The sequence below is a fragment of the Rhinatrema bivittatum genome, chromosome 4, assembly GCF_901001135.1.
Source record: "Rhinatrema bivittatum chromosome 4, aRhiBiv1.1, whole genome shotgun sequence".
NCBI classification, from domain to species: domain Eukaryota; kingdom Metazoa; phylum Chordata; class Amphibia; order Gymnophiona; family Rhinatrematidae; genus Rhinatrema; species Rhinatrema bivittatum.
This window is the reverse complement of record NC_042618.1, coordinates 358,488,379-358,511,437: the sequence shown is the minus strand read 5'-3', so window position 1 is coordinate 358,511,437 and position 23,059 is coordinate 358,488,379. Positions and strand designations below refer to the sequence as shown.

The 23,059-nt window shown below is 41.7% G+C and overlaps 1 protein-coding gene across 2 annotated transcripts in view; it reads right to left on the bottom strand.

The window, feature by feature from the left end:
- The window catches only part of IARS (isoleucyl-tRNA synthetase), a 600,554-nt gene that overhangs the window by 285,873 nt on the left and 291,622 nt on the right, over positions 1–23,059 (bottom strand). For both annotated transcript variants that reach the window (XM_029600767.1, XM_029600766.1), the window contains exon 19: positions 22,730–22,874. In XM_029600767.1, coding sequence (XP_029456627.1) covers positions 22,730–22,874 — 145 coding nt within the window. The remainder of the gene's footprint in view (positions 1–22,729; positions 22,875–23,059) is intronic.

The window sequence follows — 23,059 nt, the reverse complement described above, 5'->3', positions numbered from 1 at the left end:
AATAGACAGATTATATATCAAAAGAAAAAAAAAAGCATTTACAGGACATATTGACTGTACCCTTTCTCCAAAAAGTTGCAATGCAAAACTGTAGGTTCAAGCTCATAAGTTAGTTATTTTGGAATGCAATAAAAAAAAATTTGGATACTTCTGAAGTTAAGGAAAAAATCCGATTGAGGATAATTCTAGTCTACACAAGTTGGAAAACCTTGAGAATGTTATCAAAGCGTAGGATTTGATACATTTCCCTAAACTGGATAACATTTCTCTTAAATGTTTAAGGAACATTTAGTGGAGATTTTGAAAATTCATCTTGATGCATTGTCCCTGGTCCATCGATATTTTATTTGCCATTACCGAACGAAGCCTGAGGATAAGTACGAACATTCTCCAATATCATCTGATAGTCTGGTTTTGTCTTTTTTTTTTTTTTGGAAGGGACAGTGGGAATAATGGCTTCCTCAGCAATTCTGATAGTAAATTTCAAATTGGAACCTGCTCAGGACTGGATTTTGAGAAGTTTTAAACAGGAAGATTTATTTGAAAGTCTAAATGTTAGAATCTTTCCTGATGTGGCACAGGCCACTCAAAAACAAAAAAACGGCAGTTTACTTTATGACCTATAGTTTTGCAAATTGGGGCTTTGTTTTTTCTTAGATTCCCATGCAAATGCATAATTAAATTTCATAACATTTAGAATGTTTTTTGAGCCTGCACAGTTGATACTTTTTCTTAGCGATAAGATACCTTCTGAACTTGAGCTCCTCACTTGAGGGTATGATAGAGTCCAATGGGGTAATTATCAACTTGGATGACTTCATGTGAGGAACCATGCCTTGCAGGATTTCTTGTTCTAGATCTTTTTTTAAATCTCATTGTTTGGATTCTTTGCTCTACTATTGAGAACTTATGTGAAAAAATGTTACAGCCACTAACCTAACAGGAAGTGTGTGTGGGATACAGAGACAATAGAGACAAACCAGTTCTACTATATTTATTATAAAACATAACTTGACCAAGCACAAAATTAGAACTTACCGAAAATCAAAATGCTCAAGATTCATCTCTTACCCAAGCCAACTGATATTCTTATTTTTGGCCAGAAGCAAAGGAAACAGGATGCCACTTTCTGGTCAATAGTCTGTTTCGTTTTGCTTTTCACACACATGATTATAGCTCTTTGTTACACAGACCTCACCATATGTGCCAGGCCAGAGTTCTTTTCTTATCTTTTCAATTAGCAGTAGAGATCCTTTGATCTATGAGCTGATACAATACCTGGTTGACTCTACAGGAAAAAGGGAAGACATGTCTCTGCAGGCATATGCATGAGACTCTTGCTCAAGAATATACTGTCCTTGAATTAGCCTCACAGCTTGTAGCAAGCTGGAGAAAGTATCTTTTTGCAGGTGTTAGATCTCCATGTTCCATGCCAAATATCCTTGAAGCTACTGGACAGGGAGGAATAGCCTAGAGGTTAGAGCAGTGGACTATGAAACAGGAGACCAGGGTTCGAGTCCCGCTGTCGCTCCTTGTGACCTTGGGCAAGTCACTTGGGCAAGTCACTTTATATTATGGCTAGGTGCTTTCTCTCTCTCTCTCTCTGATCCCCCCAGTGGTTGTATGTACAAAACACACATCTCAAAATCGCAACAACAGAGAGGAGCACTCGGGAGGAGGTGTGGCACTTTATCTCCGGGATGGCATAGAATCCAACAGGATAAACATCCTGCATGAGACTAAATACAAAATTGAATCTTTATGGGTAGAAATCCCTTGTGTGTCAGGGAAGACTATAGTGATAGGGGTATACTACCGTCCCACCTGGTCAAGATGGTGAGATGGACAGTGAAATGCTAAGAGAAATTAGGGAAGCTAACCAAATTGGTAGTGCAGTAATAACGGGAGACTTCAATTACCCCAATATAGACTGGGTAAATGTATCATCGGGTCACGCTAGAGAGAGAACGTTCCTGGATGGAATAAATGATAGCTTTATCGAGCAATTGGTTCAGGAACCGACGAGAGAGGGAGCAATTTTAGATCTAATTCTCAGTGGAGCACAGGACTTGGTGACAGAGGTAACGGTGGTGGGGACGCTTGGCAATAGTGATCATAATATGATCAAATTTGATTTAATGACTGGAAAAGGAACAGTGTGCAAATCCAAGGCTCTCGTGCTAAACTTTCAAAAGGGAAACTTTGATAAAATGAGAAAAATTGTTAGAAAAAAACGGAAAGGAGCAGCTACAAAAGTAAAAGAATGTCCAAGAGGCATGGTCATTGTTAAAAAATACCATTCTAGAAGCACAGTCCAGATGTATTCCACACATTAAGAAAGGTGGAAAGAAGGCAAAACAATTACCGGCATGGTTAAAAGGGGAGGTGAAAGAAGCTATTTTAGCCAAAAGATCTTCATTCAAAAATTGGAAGAAGGATCCAACAGAAGAAAATAGGATAAAGCATAAACACTGGCAAGTTAAATGTAAGACATTGATAAGACAGGCTAAGAGAGAATTTAAAAAGAAGTTGGCTGTAGAGGCAAAAACTCACAATAAAAACTTTTTAAAATATATCCGAAGCAGAAAGCCTGTGAGGGAGTCAGTTGGACCGTTAGATGATCGAGGGGTTAAAGGGGCACTTAGAGAAGATAAGGTCATCGTGGAAAGATTAAATGATTTCTTTGCTTCGGTGTTTACTGAAGAGGATGTTGGGGAGGTACCCGTAATGGAGAAGGTTTTCATGGGTAATGATTCAGATGGACTGAATCAAATCACGGTGAACCTAGAAGATGTGGTAAGCCTGATTGACAAACTGAAGAGTAGTAAATCACCTGGACCGGATGGTATACACCCCAGAGTTCTGAAGGAACTAAAAAATGAAATTTCAGACCTATTAGTAAAAATTTGTAACTTATCATTAAAATCATCCATTGTACCTGAAGACTGGAGGCTAGCTAATGTAACCCCAATATTTATAAAAGGGCTCCAGGGGCGATCCGGGAAACTACAGACCGGTTAGCCTGACTTCAGTGCCAGGAAAAATAGTGGAAAGTGTTCTAAACATCAAAATCACAGAACATATAGAAAGACATGGTTTAATGAAACAAAGTCAGCATGGCTTTACCCAGGGCAAGTCTTGCCTCACAAATCTGCTTCACTTTTTTGAAGGAGTTAATAAACATGTGGATAAAGGTGAACCGGTAGATATAGTATACTTGGATTTTCAGAAGGCGTTTGACAAAGTTCCTCATGAGAGGCTTCTAGGAAAAGTAAAAAGTCATGGGATAGGTGGCGATGTCCTTTCGTGGATTGCAAACTGGCTAAAAGACAGGAAACTGAGAGTAGGATTAAATGGGCAATTTTCTCAGTGGAAGGGAGTGGACAGTGGAGTGCCTCAGGGATCTGTATTGGGACCCTTACTGTTCAATATATTTATAAATGATCTGGAAAGAAATACGACGAGTGAGATAATCAAATTTGCAGATGACACAAAATTGTTCAGAGTAGTTAAATCACAAGCAGATTGTGATAAATTGCAGGAAGACTTTGTGAGACTGGAAAATTGGGCATCCAAATGGCAGATGAAATTTAATGTGGATAAGCGCAAGGTGATGCATATAGGGAAAAATAACCCATGCTATAATTACACAATGTTGGGTTCCATATTAGGTGCTACAACCCAAGAAAGATCTAGGTGTCATAGTGGATAACACATTGAAATCGTCGGTACAGTGTGCTGTGGCAGTCAAAAAAGCAAACAGAATGTTGGGAATTATTAGAAAGGGAATGGTGAATAAAACGGAAAATGTCATAATGCCTCTGTATTGCTCCATGGTGAGACCACACCTTGAATACTGTGTACAATTCTGGTCGCCGCATCTCAAAAAAAGATATAATTGCGATGGAGAAGGTACAGAGAAGGGCTACCAAAATGATAAGGGGAATGGAACAACTCCCCTATGAGGAAAGACTAAAGAGGTTAGGACTTTTCAGCTTGGAGAAGAGACGACTGAGGGGGGATATGATAGAGGTGTTTAAAATCATGAGAGGTCTAGAACGGGTAGATGTGAATCTGTTATTTACTCTTTCGGATAATAGAAAGACTAGGGGGCACTCCATGAAGTTAGCATGGGGCACATTTAAAACTAATCGGAGAAAGTTCTTTTTTACTCAACGCACAATTAAACTCTGGAATTTGTTGCCAGAGAATGTGGTTAGTGCCGTTAGTATAGCTGTGTTTAAAAAAGGATTGGATAAGTTCTTGGAGGACAAGTCCATTACCTGCTATTAAGTTCACTTAGAGAACAGCCACTGCCATTAGCAATGGTTACATGGAATAGACTTAGTTTTTGGGTACTTGCCAGGTTCTTATGGCCTGGATTGGCCACTGTTGGAAACAGGATGCTGGGCTTGATGGACCCTTGGTCTGACCCAGTATGGCATTTTCTTATGTTCTTAAGGTTCAGCCTGCCATGCAGTCTTCTCTCCACCAGGGGTCTTCAGCAAGCCTCACCTATAGCCTTGATAAGTATCTTTTGCTGGCCACACTGCAATGTAGCTCCATTCCTATTTACCCCTGCTTTGTCAGTACCTTAGTGCATCTTCATGGAATCATCCTTGGCTCTCTGACCTGTCCACTCTTACTTTGTTCCATGCCTGGCCTGCTCTTACTTTGTGCCTTGTCTTGCAACCTAGTCAGGCTTCCGCTTCTAGGCTTTAAGCCTAGTGGCCTACGGGCATTCTGGCCTCAGTGCTCTTTGTTCTGTGCTGTCCGTGCCAAGTCCATGTCCAGTCTTATCCTTGTTTGACTTGTCCAGTCCTACTCTTGTCTGGTCTTTGTCGTGCCCTGCCCAGTCCAGTCCCTTGTATTCATTCCCTGCCTTGTCCCACTCTGTGTCTGCATCCAGCCCCAGCCCTTGGCTCAGTATCCCTGCTGTCAAACTGCTCTAGTATCAAGTCCTCAGCTCAGCCTGTGCCTGTCCTACCTTGACTACCTTGTTCAGCCTCATCCAGCCTGCTTTGCAACCAGCTGAAGTCAAGCCTTACCTGCCCCCAAACCCAAAAGCTCAACCTGCAGGGGGGGGTGGCTAGGCAGAAGACAAGCGCCCATGCCCGGCCCTGCACTACTCCTGAGTGGCTGTCCCCTGACCCCACAGCCTGCACCCGCATGACATCTGGTAACTTGTATTAAAATTTATATTATGCCTTTTGTGATTACATGTAGGTATTTCCTTATCCCTAGAGGGCACAATCCAAGTTTGTACCTAAGGTAATGAAGAAAGAACTAACTTTCCCAAGGTCAGGAGTATCAAACTAGAGCATGGTCTGAAATTGCTACTGATTTAACTTCAACTTTCTTAAATCTTAGGGAAAAGGGATCCTGAAGATAATATATAGTCCATGTGATGCATGTGCTCTGGAAACATGGGTAAAATCTCACAAGGATTCAGTACTCTCCATAGTACTAAAAGTCCAAGATTTTAAAAAGAAAAGGTATGCAGCTAATCATTTATGCAACACAAGCATTGTCCTTACCAGATTCATTCAGACTGGGATCTCTATGCAATGGAAACCCCTTAATCATGGGTGGAGATTATCTCCTTTGGTAGCAGTGATTTCTAGAATCTTGGAAAAGAAACTGATTACATGAGTTTGGAGCACAGAGATTACAAAGCATTAACTTTTTTTCCATATAGGTTCTCTACCACCAGAATATCTCTCTCACCTGGTATAAAGGGTTACTGTGGTGAGGCCGCTAAGGTGTAGTGATCATAGCAATCAAATTTGACAAGGACTACAGGGAGGACATTAAGTAAAACTACTACAGTGCCATAACACTTTAAAAAGGGTGACTATGATAGAAAATTCGAAAAGTACTAAAAGGAGCAGTTGCAAAGGTTAAAAATTTGCATGAGACAAGGACATTGTTTAAAAATACCATTTTGGAAGTCCAGATAAAATGTACTCCAAAAGGGCAAAGGAAGACCAAACAACTGTCAATATGGTTTAATGGTGAAGGAGGCAGTTAACACTAAAAGGGTATGGAGGGAACCAAGACGGCCGCTCCTAAGCAGTAGTGATCTGGAGTTGCACCTGTGGTGTTTTATTTTCTAACTGAAATATATTTCTTGAAAACTGTTTTCCATGATGAGTAAATGCAAAGGAGTCATTAGAAAGGGTAAGCTTGAAGATTCATCGGCAACCCTTCATCAATCCACAATTCTGAAGCATGTACTTACTGTTGGACCAGCGGTCATAACCGGCTTGGCTGGAGTTGAGGACACCAGCCTGTTGGAGGCAGAGGTTTCCCTCAGCCCTGAACGCCACTCTACTCCGCGTCTTCATGACAGTGCCACCATTTTCCTGGATTCTTCTTCGGATGTTATAGGATTGTTGGCCAGTTTAGCTGTGTCCTCTGGCTTTTTTTCTCCTGCTCAGCCGGAGCAGGTTCGGCTACTAAGTTCAATGGGCGTGATGCAGGAGTCCCCAGAAGCACTGTTGAATACAGAAGGAATGGCCTTGCAATCTTCTTTGACTAGTGTATCCTTTGAAGTAAGTTCCAAAGTCTCTTCTGTTTCATCATTAGCCGCCCTGCCCCCCCCCCCCCCCCCTTTTATGGGCTCAGGTGACTTTGCTTCTTTGACGAAACCTGTTATAACTTTGGAGAGTTTGTGGACAGTAATGATGTCTATAATAAGTCAGTTACATCTTTAGTGACAATGACTATTGACTTGCACAATCGATTTCAATATCACGAACACCGTTTAAGTTCATTGGAAAAGGTGGTGTCTGAAGTGTGGGTTAATATCATCAAAGGCCTTTCTTCTACTTTGTGTAGAATTGAAAATATCGAGAACTCTTAGGTCTTTGAACTTGAGGATTCTCAGTTTTCCTCAGATTCCCCTGATGGCACCTGTTGATCTATTTACTACTTATTTGAAGGAAGTTTTTGTAAGGACCAGAAAATGCCTTACCTTCTATTGAAAAAAATGTTCTTTTTGCCTACTTCTAAAAGATCTGGAGATAATGTTCTGTTGGATGTTCCCACTAATTTAACTGATTTTTTGGAGAACTCTGAAGATGGGAATGTGACAAGTCGAGCAACCCTGATGGTGACTTGTTTTCATGCAAGATCAGAGCATCTTTCGCCTGTACTTCTGCAATAAGGATGTCTTTTTAAAGGTCAAAGAATTTGGATGTTTCCAGATATATCAAGAGCTACGCAGGAACCTAGAAAGAAGTTTTTGGCAATGAAACCTGAAGTTCTAACTTTAGGGGCTACTTGTGTTATTCATTTTCCTTGTAAACGTGTGCTAACTTTGGACTCGTCACAATTTTTCTTTTTTGATCCATTACAGTTGAGGAATTTTTGGATTCTAAACGTAGTATTGTGATCTCTACTCCTTCTGCTAATGTGGAATTGTAAGGATTTGGTAGTGCACTGCTTAGTTGCCTTCATCCTTTTTTGTTTAGTAAAATTTCTTTGTATTTCTGCCATGCCCCATGGTAACTTAATTTCCTCCCTTTCAATAGAAATATATAAGCATTATTATTAGATTGTCATAAAAAGGAGATTGATTCTAATATCGAAACCATTTTTTACTTTTCACACAGTTCTGCCAATGACAGCACCCCAAACACTGATACCAACAATATAATGTTTGTTGACAATTTGTTTCAATGTAAACTGGTGTGATATTTTGAATTGAATGTCGGTATAAAAAAGCAAACAAATAAATAAATAAATAAATAAATAAATGATGGGCCACCACTGAAGGAATCAGGCTGATAATTAAAGATCACTATTCATATGATAAGGGCTCTCACTCATAGCCATCTTCTCTATTGCTTGCTTTCTTTTCCAGAAACTCTAAGGCCTAGAGCCATCATTTTGCTATAAATTTAGGCAGAATAGCACCCGCAATAAAAAAAGGGGCGTGGTTAGGGTAATTTCCCAGATACCACAATGCGCACTATTTTACCGCATCACATATTCATTTTAGCGAGATGTGTTGTTCTATTTATCTCTCCTGTGATATCTATATATATCTATATCTCTATCTATCCTTATAATAGCTCCAGACAATTGCACTCTGCTCAACCCCCCCCCCCCGAGTTCCTCCCAACTCTCCTTCACATCAGTCGACCACATGCTGCAAGTAAGAGATCTCAGGGTGCTTTTAGACAACCAACTCAACTACACCAAGTTCATAAATAATACTACCAAGGACTGCTTCTTCAAATTGCAAGTCTTAAAAAAATTAAAATCTCTTCTTCATTTCCGAGACTTCCGCCTGGTCCTACAATCTATCATCCTCCCCAAACTGGACTATTGCAACTCTCTCCTCCTGGGCCTGCCCGCCAGCTCCACTAAACCACTTCAGATGGTACAGAATGCGACAGCCAGAATCCTCACTAACACCAAAAAACGGGACCACATCACACCTATCCTCCAAAACCTTCACTGGCTGCCAATAAAATTTAGGATACAATTCAAAACCCTCATGATGATACACAAGGCTCTGCACAACATCTCCCCCCTCAACCTTTCCTTCCAACTACAGCAACACATTTCCAAGAGACCAATCAGAAGTGCATACCAGAACATGCTTCATACCCAGCCGGGTATGTGAGTTTCCTCACTGAGGAAACGAGCTCTGTCAATGGCAGGTCCCCCTCTCTGGAACTTGCTCCCACCAGACCTCCGCCAAGAACGGTGCATTCTGACATTCAAAAAGAAGCTAAAGACTTGGCTATTCACCCAAGCGTTCCCTGAGAGCTAAAATCCGGATGATGCGATAGACGATATACTTACCACTGTACTTATGTTTCAGAGTTTGGCACCCAGTTACATTTAATCGAGTTTATGAATGTCTCCCTAAAAGTTTTCCTGTCCACCTATGTTAAGGTTTTCCGCCCCTGAGGAGACTGTTTAATGTATGCCGCCCCTGAGGCGACTGTTCAGTTCCTTGTAAACCGGTGCGATATGTATGCTATACAGGAACATCGGTATATAAAAATAAATAAATAAATAAATCTATATATATGAGAGATTCTTTATAAGGCTCTCATAAGTAAATTATTTATGCCACTGTAAGAGGGGCAACTAGTAACTCGGGGTGAGGTTTTGGTGGTGGCCGATGTTTTGGAGGATAGTTTTACAAGTACAGTCAGAGGTACGAACAGCACAGTATACATCAGTGAAGATTTTGTGTGATTTGGAGTTATGACAGGTACACAAAGATGAGATCTGTATATTGTACTCTCGACCTAGCTTGATGGCAGCTAGGTAGAGAGAGCATCAAGCTAAGTCGAGAATACACTGTACAAATCTCATTTTTTTATACCTTTTGCCCCTCTTTACACTGGTATAAAGAGTTGACTAATATGTGTGACTCCCCAGATGCTCTCTCTCTCTCCCGGCCTGAAAAAGGGATTTGCGATAAATATAGCAAATCCTGTTTCAGGCATAATGCACAGCATAATGCTAGGAAAAAAAGGTGTAGTTATTTCCAGCATTAAATCATGCGATAGCACGTACGTTACACTATCGTACGCAAAGTCAAACATCTCATTTTCATAAACCCTGCTCAAACTCCTCTCTTATGGCTAAATTTTTAGAATTTGCATATGCATCTCACGATGCATTATGGTGATAACGCCATAACGCGATTTGATGAATGACCCCCTCGGGTAGTTATAAATGGTGTATAAGTACAACTTGAACATATAAAATTCAGTTTTATCCATGTAAAAATGGCATTTATGCAAATAAACTATCCAAACAAAAACAATGCACCAAAAATAAAAGGAAAATTATTTTGCGCGCATATATCTAATTCAACATTCTCTGCTCCTCTCCAACTGTAACATTTGTTTCTATCGCACCATCTCCAACTCTGCAAAGTATTTCATGTGGTTACAATGCCTTTGCATTGAAGAATTTAAAATGTAAGTTTGGTTAATCCACTTGTTCGAGGTCTAGACATGACTGGTGCACGGGAGAATTGAACCAGGGTCTCAGTCTGCAGCTCTGCATGCAAACCATTATATATTAATTACACTGCCAGTCACTCTTGGTTACCTCCAATTTGTTTTTCTTATTCCTTTTCCACATTCATTTATAGGTTTTAATTTGATCATGAACATAATTGCTGGGCTATCTTGCTTTTCTATCTTTCTGAAAAGAAAAAAAATCCTTTTCATAACCTTACTGATGATTTATAAAAAATGCAGCCAGTGCAACTAGGGAAAGATAGACAAATAATAGCATGCAGTTCAGACTTGCAGAACAAATGTAGATATAATGGAAATAGTTTAAAAAAGCAGTAAAAGCTATATTTTTTTTCATGATTATTCAACTATCCAACCTATATAAGCTTTACATCACATCAAGGAATGAAGATTTTTTTTGAGTGCGGTAATAGCTTCTCCAATAAGGAGTTTATTTTCTCTTTCTATCCTTTACCCTAAATCTTGTGTTCTTCTTCAGCCTTGATCACAAGTGAAAAAGTAAATTCCCAGCTGCTAGACTATGCCATCATATCCAGTATGTAGATTTTAATAGACCTCAACAGAAAAAGCACAATCCAACATCATATTAAAGACTTAGGAATTTTTGATCCAATTTTCAGGGCTCTTATAAACACAATCTAATATTCAACTTCATAAAAAAATAACAAAAAAACACACATAATCAACGACTATCTCCAGGACACCCAACCGGATATATGTGCTATGACGGAAACCTGGTTGAAACCCACAGACCTAGCTCTAATCAACCAACTACCCCCTTCACATCTACGACATCTATTCTATACCCAGACCCAAAAAAAGAGGGGGCGGACTCTGCTTAGCTGCAAAGAAGGAGCTGAGACTATCCCTACAGACCACTATTCACTCCTCTCAACTGGAATTTGCTCTCTTCAGCTCAAAACAGCTCCAAATTTGTTTATTATATGCTCCGCCCGGTCTCCTGGATTCGGATCCATCACCACTCATTGAGCTCATCGCCAAACACCTAAAAAATGACACCCCAGCAGTCATCCTAGGAGACTTTAACCTCCACTCGGACGTGATCCCATTATCCGCCAATTGCGATATGCTACTATCCTCCTTCAAGGCTATGGGCTTCTCCCAAATTGTTAAAAGTCCCACGCACAAAGCAGGGCACACTCTGGACCTTATATTCATAAACTCGGGCCTTTCACATTCTTCCCCACCACAATGCTCCCCTATCCCATGGTCAGACCACCTGATGATCACAACTAATCTCTGTATCAAGGACAACCCTGTGTCACCAATCACTAAAACCACAATTCACTACAGGAACTCCTGCTCTAGGGAGGACCTCACCTCTCTCTTATCTTCGGAACTCGCTAATCTTGACCTTTCAGACGCAGAAGCAGCTATCTAGTCATGGCACAACATCACGAACAAGGTGGCAGAAAAACTTTGCCCCCAAAAAACCAAAGAGATCAACCCATCCTGCAAAAACAAAAAACCTTGGTTCACGCAGGAACTAAAAACCATCAAATTAGAATTGAGAAAAAAAGAACACGCATGGCGGAAAAATCCATCCAATGCTACACTAAATGAGTACAAAACCCTCATGCACAGTTACAGAAACAACATCCTTCGCACAAAGAGAGATTTTTATGCCCACAAAATTCACAATTTTTCCTTTGATCCTAAAGCTCTGTTCTCATATGTCTCAGAGCTCACAAAACCCACCTCACCAGCTATCCCAGATGATCAAGCACAATCCAGATGCACAGAACTTGCTCAATTTTTTGAAAACAAAATCCTCAATCTAATGGCTCCTCTGGCAACCAGTAACACAGTACCACCTCCTATCCACACTCCTTCATGCAACCAGAATACAAACCTAGATTCATTCGAACCTATTTCCTCACTCGAAATCGAAATGACTCTCAAAAAGATGAAACCTTCCACTCATCCGATAGATTCCATCCCATCTAAACTCCTACTCACCATCCCAAACATCATAGCGAAGCCCTTAGCAGAGATCATCAATCGCTCGCTAACCCAAGGTCTAGTACCAGACACACTGAAACTAGCCATCCTCAAACCTCTCCTCAAAAAACCCAACTTGAACCCTGCAGACCCGGCTAATTTTCGCCCCATCACTAACCTACCATTTGTAGCCAAACTTATGGAGAGGACAGTCAACAAACAGTTATCTGAATACCTAGAAGATCACAAGATCCTCACAACAGCCCAATTCGGATTCCGCAAATCCCTTAGTACAGAATCCCTCCTAACCGCTCTAACTGACAAAGTCCTCACAGGTCTGGAGAAAAAGACCCCATACCTCCTTATTCTTCTCGACCTATCAGCTGCGTTTGATACTGTAAAACACTATCTTAATCGACCGGCTCTCAGACATAGGCATCTCAGGATCAGCCCTGGGATGGTTCAGATCTTTCCTTCATAATAGGACATTCAAGGTCAGAATCAGCAACAAGGATTCCCTCCCGGTCAAGTCCACTTTCGGAGTTCCTCAAGGATCCTCCCTCTCCCCTACCCTTTTTAACATCTATCTTCTCCCCTTATGTCATCTACTCTCAAGTCTTAAGGTCACACACTTCATATACGCAGACGATGTCCAGATTCTGCTGCCAATCACTGACTCCATCTCCAGCACCATCAACTTCTGGAACAATTGTCTACAGTCCATAAACTCACTCCTCTCTAGCCTTAACCTAGTACTTAATACGTCAAAAACTGAACTTTTGCTAATCACTCCAGATGAGAACCTTCAGCCTACCAACAACCTAACCACACATCCAATGATCAATTCCACTCAAGTAAGAGACCTTGGTGTTACCTTAGACAATAGGCTGAACCTCAAAGAATTTGTCAAGAACACAACGAAAGAATGCTATTACAAACTACACGTTCTGAAAAAGTTGAAACCTCTCCTACATTTTCAGGACTTTAGAACAGTCCTCCAAACAATTCTATTTTCTAAAATCGATTACTGCAACTCTCTGCTTATTGGCCTTCCAGCCATCACCACCAAACCTCTACAAATGTTGCAGAACTCCGCTGCCAGGATTCTTACTAACACCAGCAGAGGTGAACACATAACACCCATACTAAAAAACTTACACTGGCTCCCTATCAGATCCAGAATCATTTTCAAAGTGCTAACTATAACACACAAGACCATCCATTCCCAAACGTCGCTAGATCTAAGCTGTCCACTTCGTCCACATGCATCATCAAGACCGATCAGAACCAGTTACTTAGGCACCTTACACGTACCTTCTGCCAAGTCCTCACTCAAGAAACGTGCATTCTCGACTGCCAGCCCCCTCCACTGGAATGCCCTCCCCACAGACATTCGTCTTGAAACCTGTACTCGAACATTCAAAAAGAAACTCAAAACCTGGCTCTTTACAAAAGCCTTCACTTAAAGTTTTCGCTCAGAGCCACGTCCCAGAACTAGACTCCTTCATGCATTTCATAATCACGTTAACCAGATGTCTGATGCCGCAACTCTTAGTTGTTTTTCTTGGTCTCATATTCCCAATCGTTAAATTTACAGCATGCTACACCAATACCTTTTAAGTCAGATGTAACCTTAGCTTTGAAGTCTACAAACCTTGAAGATGTAACCGTTAGTTCTTGTAGATGTAAACCTTATTCTGAAGATGTAAACTTAGATTTTGAAGACTGTAATCTGTAAGCATTTGTATTTATTGTAAGAATTTGTATTTATTATTTAGCTATTTACATTGATCTGTTACCACTTTGTCCTGTTCTCTCCTTTACCTCTAGTTCTAAGCTCCTACTAAGTTAGCCTTGTTGTTATTTTATACCCACTTGTTTGATGTAATTTTCCAATATTGGTTCTGTGTAAACCGAAGTGGTATGTACTAGTACATGAACTCCGGTATATAAAAGCCTTTAAATAAATAACACCAAATCCTGAGCTCCACAATCTTCTCTAGTGTGCAGCCAACAACATATGTTGCAAAATAATCTTAATCGGAAAACTGAGCTGATATGAGCTGAGACACAGACTGGAGACTCACATATTAGTGTCATTAGTGAGGCACAAAGATTACCCACTACAAGTCATGTTACACTGAAAACTACATGAACAGCAGTTCTGAAAACCCAATAGGCAAATCCAGAGACAAGAATACCGTTACTTTAAAGGATGCATTTATTTCTTAAGTGCCAGCATAATGCTAGATTTGGCACATGATTTAAAAGAAAATGCATTTCTGAAAAAAATGGGAGAAAGTGGCCCTTAATATATCAATCCTCAAAGGGCAAAAATCCCTAGGAACAAAGTAAGTGCTGACTTTGGTTCTCTCAGTTGGTCACTACTATGTTTCTTCCTGGTAATAGAATTTACCAAAGTACAAGCTATAGTAAAGATTTTACAAGTATCTGTACCTGAAATAACATCTTGTTAATTAGTAAAATAATACTATTACAATCACCACCGAGTGAAAACTAAAAAGTCATGGGATAGGAGGCAATGTCCTTTCGTGGATTACAAACTGGTTAAAAGGCAGGAAACAGAGAAAAAGGACTAAATGGTCAATTTTCTCAGTGGAAAAGGGTAAACAGTGGAGTGCCTCAGGGATCTGTACTTGGACCGGTGCTTTTCAATATATATATCAATGATCTGCAAAGGAATACGACGAGTGACGTTATCAAATTTACGGATGATATAAAATTATTCAGAGTAGTTAAATCACAAGCAGTTTGTGATACATTACAGGAGGACCTTGCAAGACTGGAAGATTGGGCATCCAAATGGCAGATGAAATTTAATGTGGACAAGTGCAAGGTGTTGCATATAGGGAAAAATAACCCTTGCTGTAGTTACACGATGTTAGGTTCCATATTAGGAGCTACCACCCAAGAAAGCGATCTAGGCGTCATAGTAGATAATACATTGAAATCGTCAGCTCAGTGTGCTGCAGCAGTCAAAAAAGCAAATAGAATGTTAGGAATTATTAGGAAGGGAATGGTTAATAAAACGGAAAAGGTCATAATGCCTCTATATCGCTCCATGGTGAGACCACACCTTGAATACTGTGCATAATTCTGGTCGCCGTATCTCAAAAAAGATATAGTTGCAATGGAGAAGGTACAGAGAAGGGCAACCAAAATGATAAAGGGGATGGAACAGCTCCCCTATGAGGAAAGGCTGAAGAGGTTAGGGCTTTTCAGCTTGGAGGAGAGACGGCTGAGGGGGGATATAATAGAGGTCTTTAAGATCATGAGAGGTCTTGAACGAGCAGATGTGACTCTGTTATTTACACTCTCGAATAATAGAAGGACTAGGGGGCATTCCATGAAGTTAGCACGTAGCACATTTAAGACTAATCGGAGAAAATTCTTTTTCACTCAACGCACAATAAATCTCTGGAATTTGTTGCCAGAGGATGTGGTTAGTGCAGTTAGTGTAGCTGGGTTCAAAAAAGGTTTGGATAAGTTCTTGGAAGAGAAGTCCATTAACTGCTATTAATCAAGTTTACTTAGGGAATAGCCACTGCTATTAATTGCATCAGTGTATCAGTAGCATGGGATCTTCTAGGTGTTTGGGTAATTGCCAAGTTCTTGTGGCCTGGTTTGGCCTCTGTTGGAAACAGGATGCTGGGCTTGATGGACCCTTGGTCTGACCCAGCATGGCAATTTCTTATGTTCTTATGAGTGACTTAAGGAACCTATAAGTTAAAACTGCAGGTTTAACTGACGTGTAGATCTTTGTTTATCTAACAATATACACAATATGGCAGCAAACCGCCACCTTAAAGGAATTACAGTGATAAATCAAATTCCTTAGTTTATGGGTTAAAAAAAACAAATTTATTTCAACATATATAAATTCTATGATTTGCCCACTTTTTTTTCTTATGATATTTGTTTCTCCATTTTCTTCCCCCTTGTCTGAGGACTTCTTTCCAGCATCAGGGGTGTTCCCCCGCCCCTTTCATGAAATTTAAATTTTTAACTTTTCTGCATTATGACCTGTGTTATGTATTGTGTGTAACATAACATTATGTTATTAGAGAAAGCAAAATTGCTTACCTTGTAATAGGTGTTATCCCAGGATAGCAGGATGTAGTCCTCACATATGGGTGACATCACTGACGGAGCCCTATTGCGGGAAATCTTTCTGTCAAAGTTTCTAGAAATTTTTGACTGGCACTCTGAGCCCATTGAGCATGCCCAGCATTCCATGATATTCTCTGCCACAGGGGTCTCTCTTCAGTCTCGTATGTAGCAATAAGTTTTAGCAAAAATAAAATAATATAGGTAACATACCCAACTCCACGGGGTGGCAGGTGGGTTATGTGAGGACTACATCCTGCTGTCCTGGGATAACACCCATTACAAGGTAAGCAATTTTGCTTTATCCCAGGACAAGCAGGATGCTAGTCCTCACATATGGGTGATTAGCAAGCTAGAGGCTGAGTCATGTTGTAGTGAAGCAATAGTGAAGTATTGTTGTTGGAAATGAGTCAGCCGAAGATCACAGTAGGTTGGATGTAGAAGGAGTTGGGATTAAACTGGAAACAAGTTCTTTAAGACAGATTGTCCATAGGCTGAATCTTGTCGTCCTTGCTTGTCCAAACAGTAATGAGCTGCAAAAGTGTGAAGAGAACTCCATGTTGCTGCTTTACATATGTCAAGGATTGGCACTGAACGATAGTGTGCTACTGAGGTTGACATTGCTCTTACTGAATGCGCCTTTACTCGCCCTTGGAGAGGAAGGCCTGATTTTTCATAGCAAAACTGAATGCAATCTGCTAACCAGTTGGATAGAGTATGTTTACCCACTGCCTTACCCGGTTTGTTTGGATCATAAGATACAAAGAGTTGAGTGGATTTCCTGTGGATTGCGGTGCGGTCTAAGTAGAATGCTAGTGCATGCTTACAGTCCAAGGTACGTAAGGCCCGTTTCCCCTTGGTGAGAATGAGGCCTTGGAAAGAATGCATGAGTCTTGTTAAGACCAGATTCAGGTCCCATTCTGTGACTGGGGGCCGAATTGGTGGTTTAAGTTGAGTTAAACCTCTCATAAACCTACTGACAAGAGGTTGTGTGGATATTGGTGCATCTCCCATCTTGTTATGGTAAGCTGAGATTGCACTTAAGTGTACTCTGACAGATGAAGTCTGGTGACCAGATTCTGAAAGATGGTATAAGTAGTCTAGTAGAGAGGTAGCGGGGCAGGTGAAAGGATCAATATTCTTTTGCTGGCACCACAAAGTAAATCTTTTCCATTTGGAAGAATAGTTCTTTCATGTGGAAGGTTTACGTGAAGCAAAAGCACTTGAGATACATTGGTGGAAAGATTGAGTGGTTGTAAGATCAAGCTTTCAACATCCATGCTGTGAGGGAGAGGGATGGAAGGTTGGGATGGCGCAACTGACCCTGATCCTGAGTTATGAGAGTGGGAGCTACTCCCAGTCAAATTGGATCCCTGACAGAGGTCTAGAAGTGTGGGAAACCATACTTGTCAAGGCCAATACAGGGCTATGAGTATCATGGACCCCTTGTCCTGTTGTAGCTTCACAAGAGTTTTGGTTATGAACGGTATTGGAGGATATGCGTATAGAAGGACTGAGTTCCAAGGGCGAGCAAAGGCGTCCTTGGCTGGCTGATTTTTCTGTTTGTGTAGGGAACAGAATTTGTCCACTTTGTGATTCAAATGTGACGCAAAGAGGTCTATTGTTGGTTGTCCCCAACGTTGAAATATCCTGGTCACTACTGCAGGATCCAGGGACCATTCGTGTGGATGGAGATGACTGAGTCGATCTGCCACTACATTGTTAATGCCTGCCAGATAAGTGGCCTGGAGAAACATTGAGTGGTTCAGGGCCCAGCCCCAAATCTGTGCAGCTTCCTGACAAAGGAGATACGAGCCCGTACCTCCCTGTTTGTTGATGTACCACATGGCTACTCTGTTGTCCGTTTGGATGAGAACAGTCTCATATGAAAGGCAGTCCTTGGAACGCATGCAGTGCATAACGTATAGCTCGAAGCTCCAGAAAATTGATTTGAAATGTTGCTTCGAGCTTTGTCCAAGTACCTTGGGTTTGGGGAGTGTCTATGTGAGCTCCCCAACCCAAGGTGGATGCATCTGTAGTTAACGTTATCTGTGGGACTGGTTGTTGGAAGGGTAGGCCCTTGCGCAAATTGTCCTTATCCACCCACCAAAGTAGAGATGAACGCAGCTGGGTGGTTACTTGAATTGGAGAGTGCAGCGGTTGAATGGCTTGGATCCATTGTGATCTTAAAGTCCATTGAGTTATCCTCATGGCTAGCCTTGCCATAGGAGTGACATGAACTGTGGAGGCCATGTGGCCTAGTAAGGTTAGAAACTGATGAGCTGTTGCTTGTTTCTTTGAGTGAATCGAGTTTGCCAACAGGGACAGTGTTTCTGCTCGATTCTCGGGTAGAAAGGCCTGTGAAAGGATGGTGTTCAATTCTGCTCCTATGAATTGAAGCAGGTGAGAAGGAGTAAGATGGGACTTTTGATAATTGATGAGAAAGCCCATGGAGTGAAGTACAGTAATTGTTCGACAGAGAAGCCAGAGCTCCTTGTTGAGATTGACTTCTGATGAGCCAGTCGTCTAAGTAGGGAAAAACATGGACACTTTCCTTGTGCAAGTGTGCTGCTATGACTGCTAGACATTTGGTGAATACTCTGGGAGCAGAGGCAAGTCCGAATGGTAGTACTCTGTACTGGAAATGTTGATGTCCCACCATGAAGCGTAGATATTTGCGATGAGGAGGGAATATTGGAATGTGAGCGTAAGCGTCTTGAAGATCCAGAGAACAAAGCCAATCTCCTGTTTGAAGAAGAGTAAGCATGGTGCCTAGAGAAACCATCCTGAACTTTTCTTTCTTTAGAAATTTGTTGAGATTTCTGAGGTCTAGGATGGGACGTAGGCCTCCGGTTTTCTTTGGAATGAGGAAATACCGGGAATAGAATCCTCTGCCCTGCTGAGCCCGGGGCACTGGCTCTACAGCCCTGGCTTTCAGAAGGGTGGATAATTCTACTTGCAACTGGAGTATGTGATTTTCGCTGAGAGAAAGAGGTCTCAGAGGAGAATCTGTTGGAATTGAGAGGAAATTGAGTTGGTAACCTCGAGATACTATTGCAAGTACCCATTGGTCTGTTATTGGTATCCAATTGTTGTAAAATTCGGATACTCTGCCTCCTACGGGAAGTTCCGGCTGAGGATTGGAGAGGTAGCTGTGTTCTCTGGAAATGGTTTCAAAACCCAGTAGCAGGGCCTGTCTGCGGCAGAGGTTGAGGCCTAGTTGCCCTAGGTTGTCTTGGTTGAGGTCTTTGCTGTGTTCTAGAAGCTCTGGCCCTAGATGTAGGAGGGTAGTACCCCTTCTTTGTGTATAAAAAGGCCTTCTAGATTCTTTCCTTTGAGGCCTACGCCCAGAGTGCGTAGGGGGATCCTGTGGAATTGAGGAAAGCTGTCTGAGGGTTTCAGTATGTTCTTTCAACTGTGTAACTGCATCCTGGACTTTGTATCCAAAAAGGTTATCTCCTAAGCAGGGGTGATCTACTAATTTATCCTGGACCTCAGGCCTGAGGTCCGAGGCCTTAAGCCATGCCCATTCTCCTGGCACTGATTCCCAATGCAGCCACTCTGGAAGCAGTCTCAAAGCCGTCATAGGCTGCTCGGACTTCATGTTTACCTGCCTCCAGTCCTTTATGGATGATGGCTTGTGCTGCCTCTTGATGTTGAGCTGGAAGAGATGGTAGAAACTCCTGCATTTGTTTCCACAAGTCTCTTTGATATTGGGTCATGTAGAGTTGGTATGAAGAGATTCTCGAATTCAACATGGCCCCTTGATAGACCTTGCAACCCAGGGAATCCAAAAATCTATGATCTTAGCCTGGGGAATTTGATGAATGTGGTCTAATTCATTTGGATATTTTCTGTGCAGACTCCACCACAACTGATTGGTTGATCAGTTGTGGTGGAGTCCATTGAACCAACCTAGCTCCCTGTTCATCCACCCCACTGCTCCATCACCCCAGCATCACCCCCACACAACCCCCTTTTGCGATATCACCTTTATGTACATAAGATCTTATGATTTTGCTTTTAAAGTTTATAAGTTTATTCTGTTTAACACATTTATGACATGCTTTGTTATCTTTTAATTTATCTACCCATTGTAACTTTGGGTTATCTTCCTCCCTGCTTCTTCCCTCTTCCCCCTCCCTCCCAGTTCTCGACCCTCACCCCTCCCTCTTAACAATCCCTCTATCATTGTTCATTGTAATTTCCTCCTTTCTCTGTTACTTGTAAACCGACATGATGTGTCCTACGAATGCCGGTATATAAAAGCTTATAAATAAATAAATTAGTGAGGGAGCTGAGACTTCTGGTAGCCAGGAGCAGACTGCACCAAATATGTACTGTCCATACATTTATTGACAGCTGGCACTGAGCAAGGATGTTCCCAAATACGATGTTGCAATTCTAGGAGAACATCATGTATTGGTATAGCCACCACTTGCTTTGGAGGGTCTACAAATTGAAGTACTTCCAGGGTTTGTTGTCTGGTATCTTGCTCTGTGACTAATTTGAAGGGAATGGTGTCAGCCATTTCCTGGACAAAAGTTGTAAAGGAAAAATCTTCTGGAGGAGATTTTTTCCGTGGATCAGGAGGAGATGGCTCAGACATAAAGCCTTCAGATGAAGTTTCTGATAGTGTGTCACTCCAAGTGTCATATTCTTGGACTTGTGGAGAAGTTGAAGTTTTAGATGGTGGAGGAATTCCAGAAGGTCCTGGTAATGGATCTTCAGTAGATGATTCCTCAGGATGCTCTTCCCATGGATTAGAGGGAAGAGAATCAAGCAGATCCTGATACCTTTTCTTTAAGATTTGGTATAGTGCTGACTCTGGGTGTCCTGGATCCCCAGGAGTGAGTGGCACCGATGGTATCGGCTTCGGGACCGAAGATGGAGCTATTATCTTCGGTGGCCGTCTTGAAGTCATCGTAGCTTTAGTACCTGGCATCGGTGCAGTTGTGAAGATCGGCATCAGTGCCAGCATCGGCAGGGTCATCAGTATCGGCATGGTGACCGGTGTTAGCGAAGTCATCGATATTGGCATCGATACCGGCGGTGTCGTCACCGGTATCGGCATAAATGCCGGCATTGGCGCTGTCGCCGGAATCTGCTCCTTTAGGGCCTGGACCACCACTTGTCTTATTAAAATTGACAATTCCTGCGATACAGCTGGGAGAGATGTAGTAGCTGTATCGCAGGAAATGTAGCGGTATGGGAGCTGATAATACATCACCCGATGCTTGTATAGGCTTTATTGGCGATGTGGGCCCTGCCATTTTGTGGTCGGTTCTCCCGGGGAGAGGGTTACCGCTGACGTCGGTGTGTGTCGGTGCGTGTGTTTGGGCCTATGTTTGACTACCGACCTTATCGATGCTGTTGAAGGTGATGCTTGATCTCCCGATCCTTCCAGTTGACATCTCTTCAGCAAAACCTTTTTAGAAACCCCTGCTGGGGACGATTTCGTCGACGGAGAAGGAATCAGCTGAAGGTGGAAAAGGTGTTCCATTTTTTCCTGTCTCAGTTTCCTTCCTTTGGGAGCCATCTCTGCACATTGAGGGCAGGATGAAACATCGTGCTTGTCCCCTAAACAGAGAACACACTCAAGGTGTGGGTCTGTTAGAGACATATTCCGATTACAAGTCGGACATTTTTTAAACCCTGAAGCCATCTTTTCATCAACAGCCATCTATGAAAAGAGGGAGGAAAAATTCTGAGAAAAAAAGTTTTTACTTTCAGTAAAAATGAGACTAATTTGTCACCGTCCGGTGACAAAGAGAAAAAAATCCCTTTGTGGGAGAAAATATTTTGAAAATCAATGACTTTTCAGTCAGAAAATGTGTGAGGAAAAACTCACAGGACTTCTATCTCCGCGATGCTTACAGCAGCACGGAAAAACGAACACTGAAGAGAGACCCCTGTGGCAGAGAATATCATGGCATGCTGGGCATGCTCAGTGGGCTCAGAGTGCCAGTCAAAAGTTTCTAGAAACTTTGACAGAAAGTTTTCCCGCAATAGGGCTCCGTCAGTGATGACACCCATATGTGTGGGCTAGCATCCTGCTTGTCCTGGGATAAAATTAAAAAATAAACCAAATAAATAAATATTTAGGCCAGATCAGTGGTAAACACTGTATGCCATCATGCAGAGGACTTGGTTTTTATTCCCAGGACAACGGGATTGGGAGATGCTACAGAGGCAGCATTCACAATGCTTGGGAGGAGAGAGCCCCTATCATTCCACACCACCACCTAGTGGACTTAAGGCCCACATCTGCAGGATTCCAGAAGGAGCCCTGGTATGTATTTGCCCCCTAGGTCAGTCACTACAATGACTTGAGCTAAGTGAGCTGGAAAGGAGGGATAAAGGTAAAAAAAAAAAAGCAATTCAATTACAAATGAAATTCATTGCATTGTAATCCAACGGAGACCAGTTATGATTGAACTGCAAGCCCAAAAAGAGCAGAAAGAACACTAGGCGCCCCCCCCCCCCCAAAAAAGGGGGGAGCAGGGTACCCAACACTGGCTCCAACCTTGTATTCTTCAGCACGTATTTGCAAAGTACCATAAAAAAAATGAATATAATTAAAGCATCCCTGGCTTTCTTTTTCCTATATTAGTGTGTTATACCTTATGAAGCCTCAGAATGTTCTGCATGAGGAAACGGTATGCATTATACCAAGGGAGGAAAACATCTTTCAGTACATCTCGCACTCCCTCTTCCTTGAACCGCAAGTTCTCTGCTCTTACCACAGGAGAATTGATGAGGTACAGCCTGCAGGAAAAATTAGACAGAATTAACTAGGAATTTCTTCAATTCTTGTTTGTTGTATTATTTGGTTTTATATAATGTATCAATGCTTTTTATTTGTATATTTATAGGATGCTCTGAGCAGTTTTTGGTAGAGCACCAAATACATCCATCCCTAGATAATTGTATGTTGGTTCAATAAGTAGCAG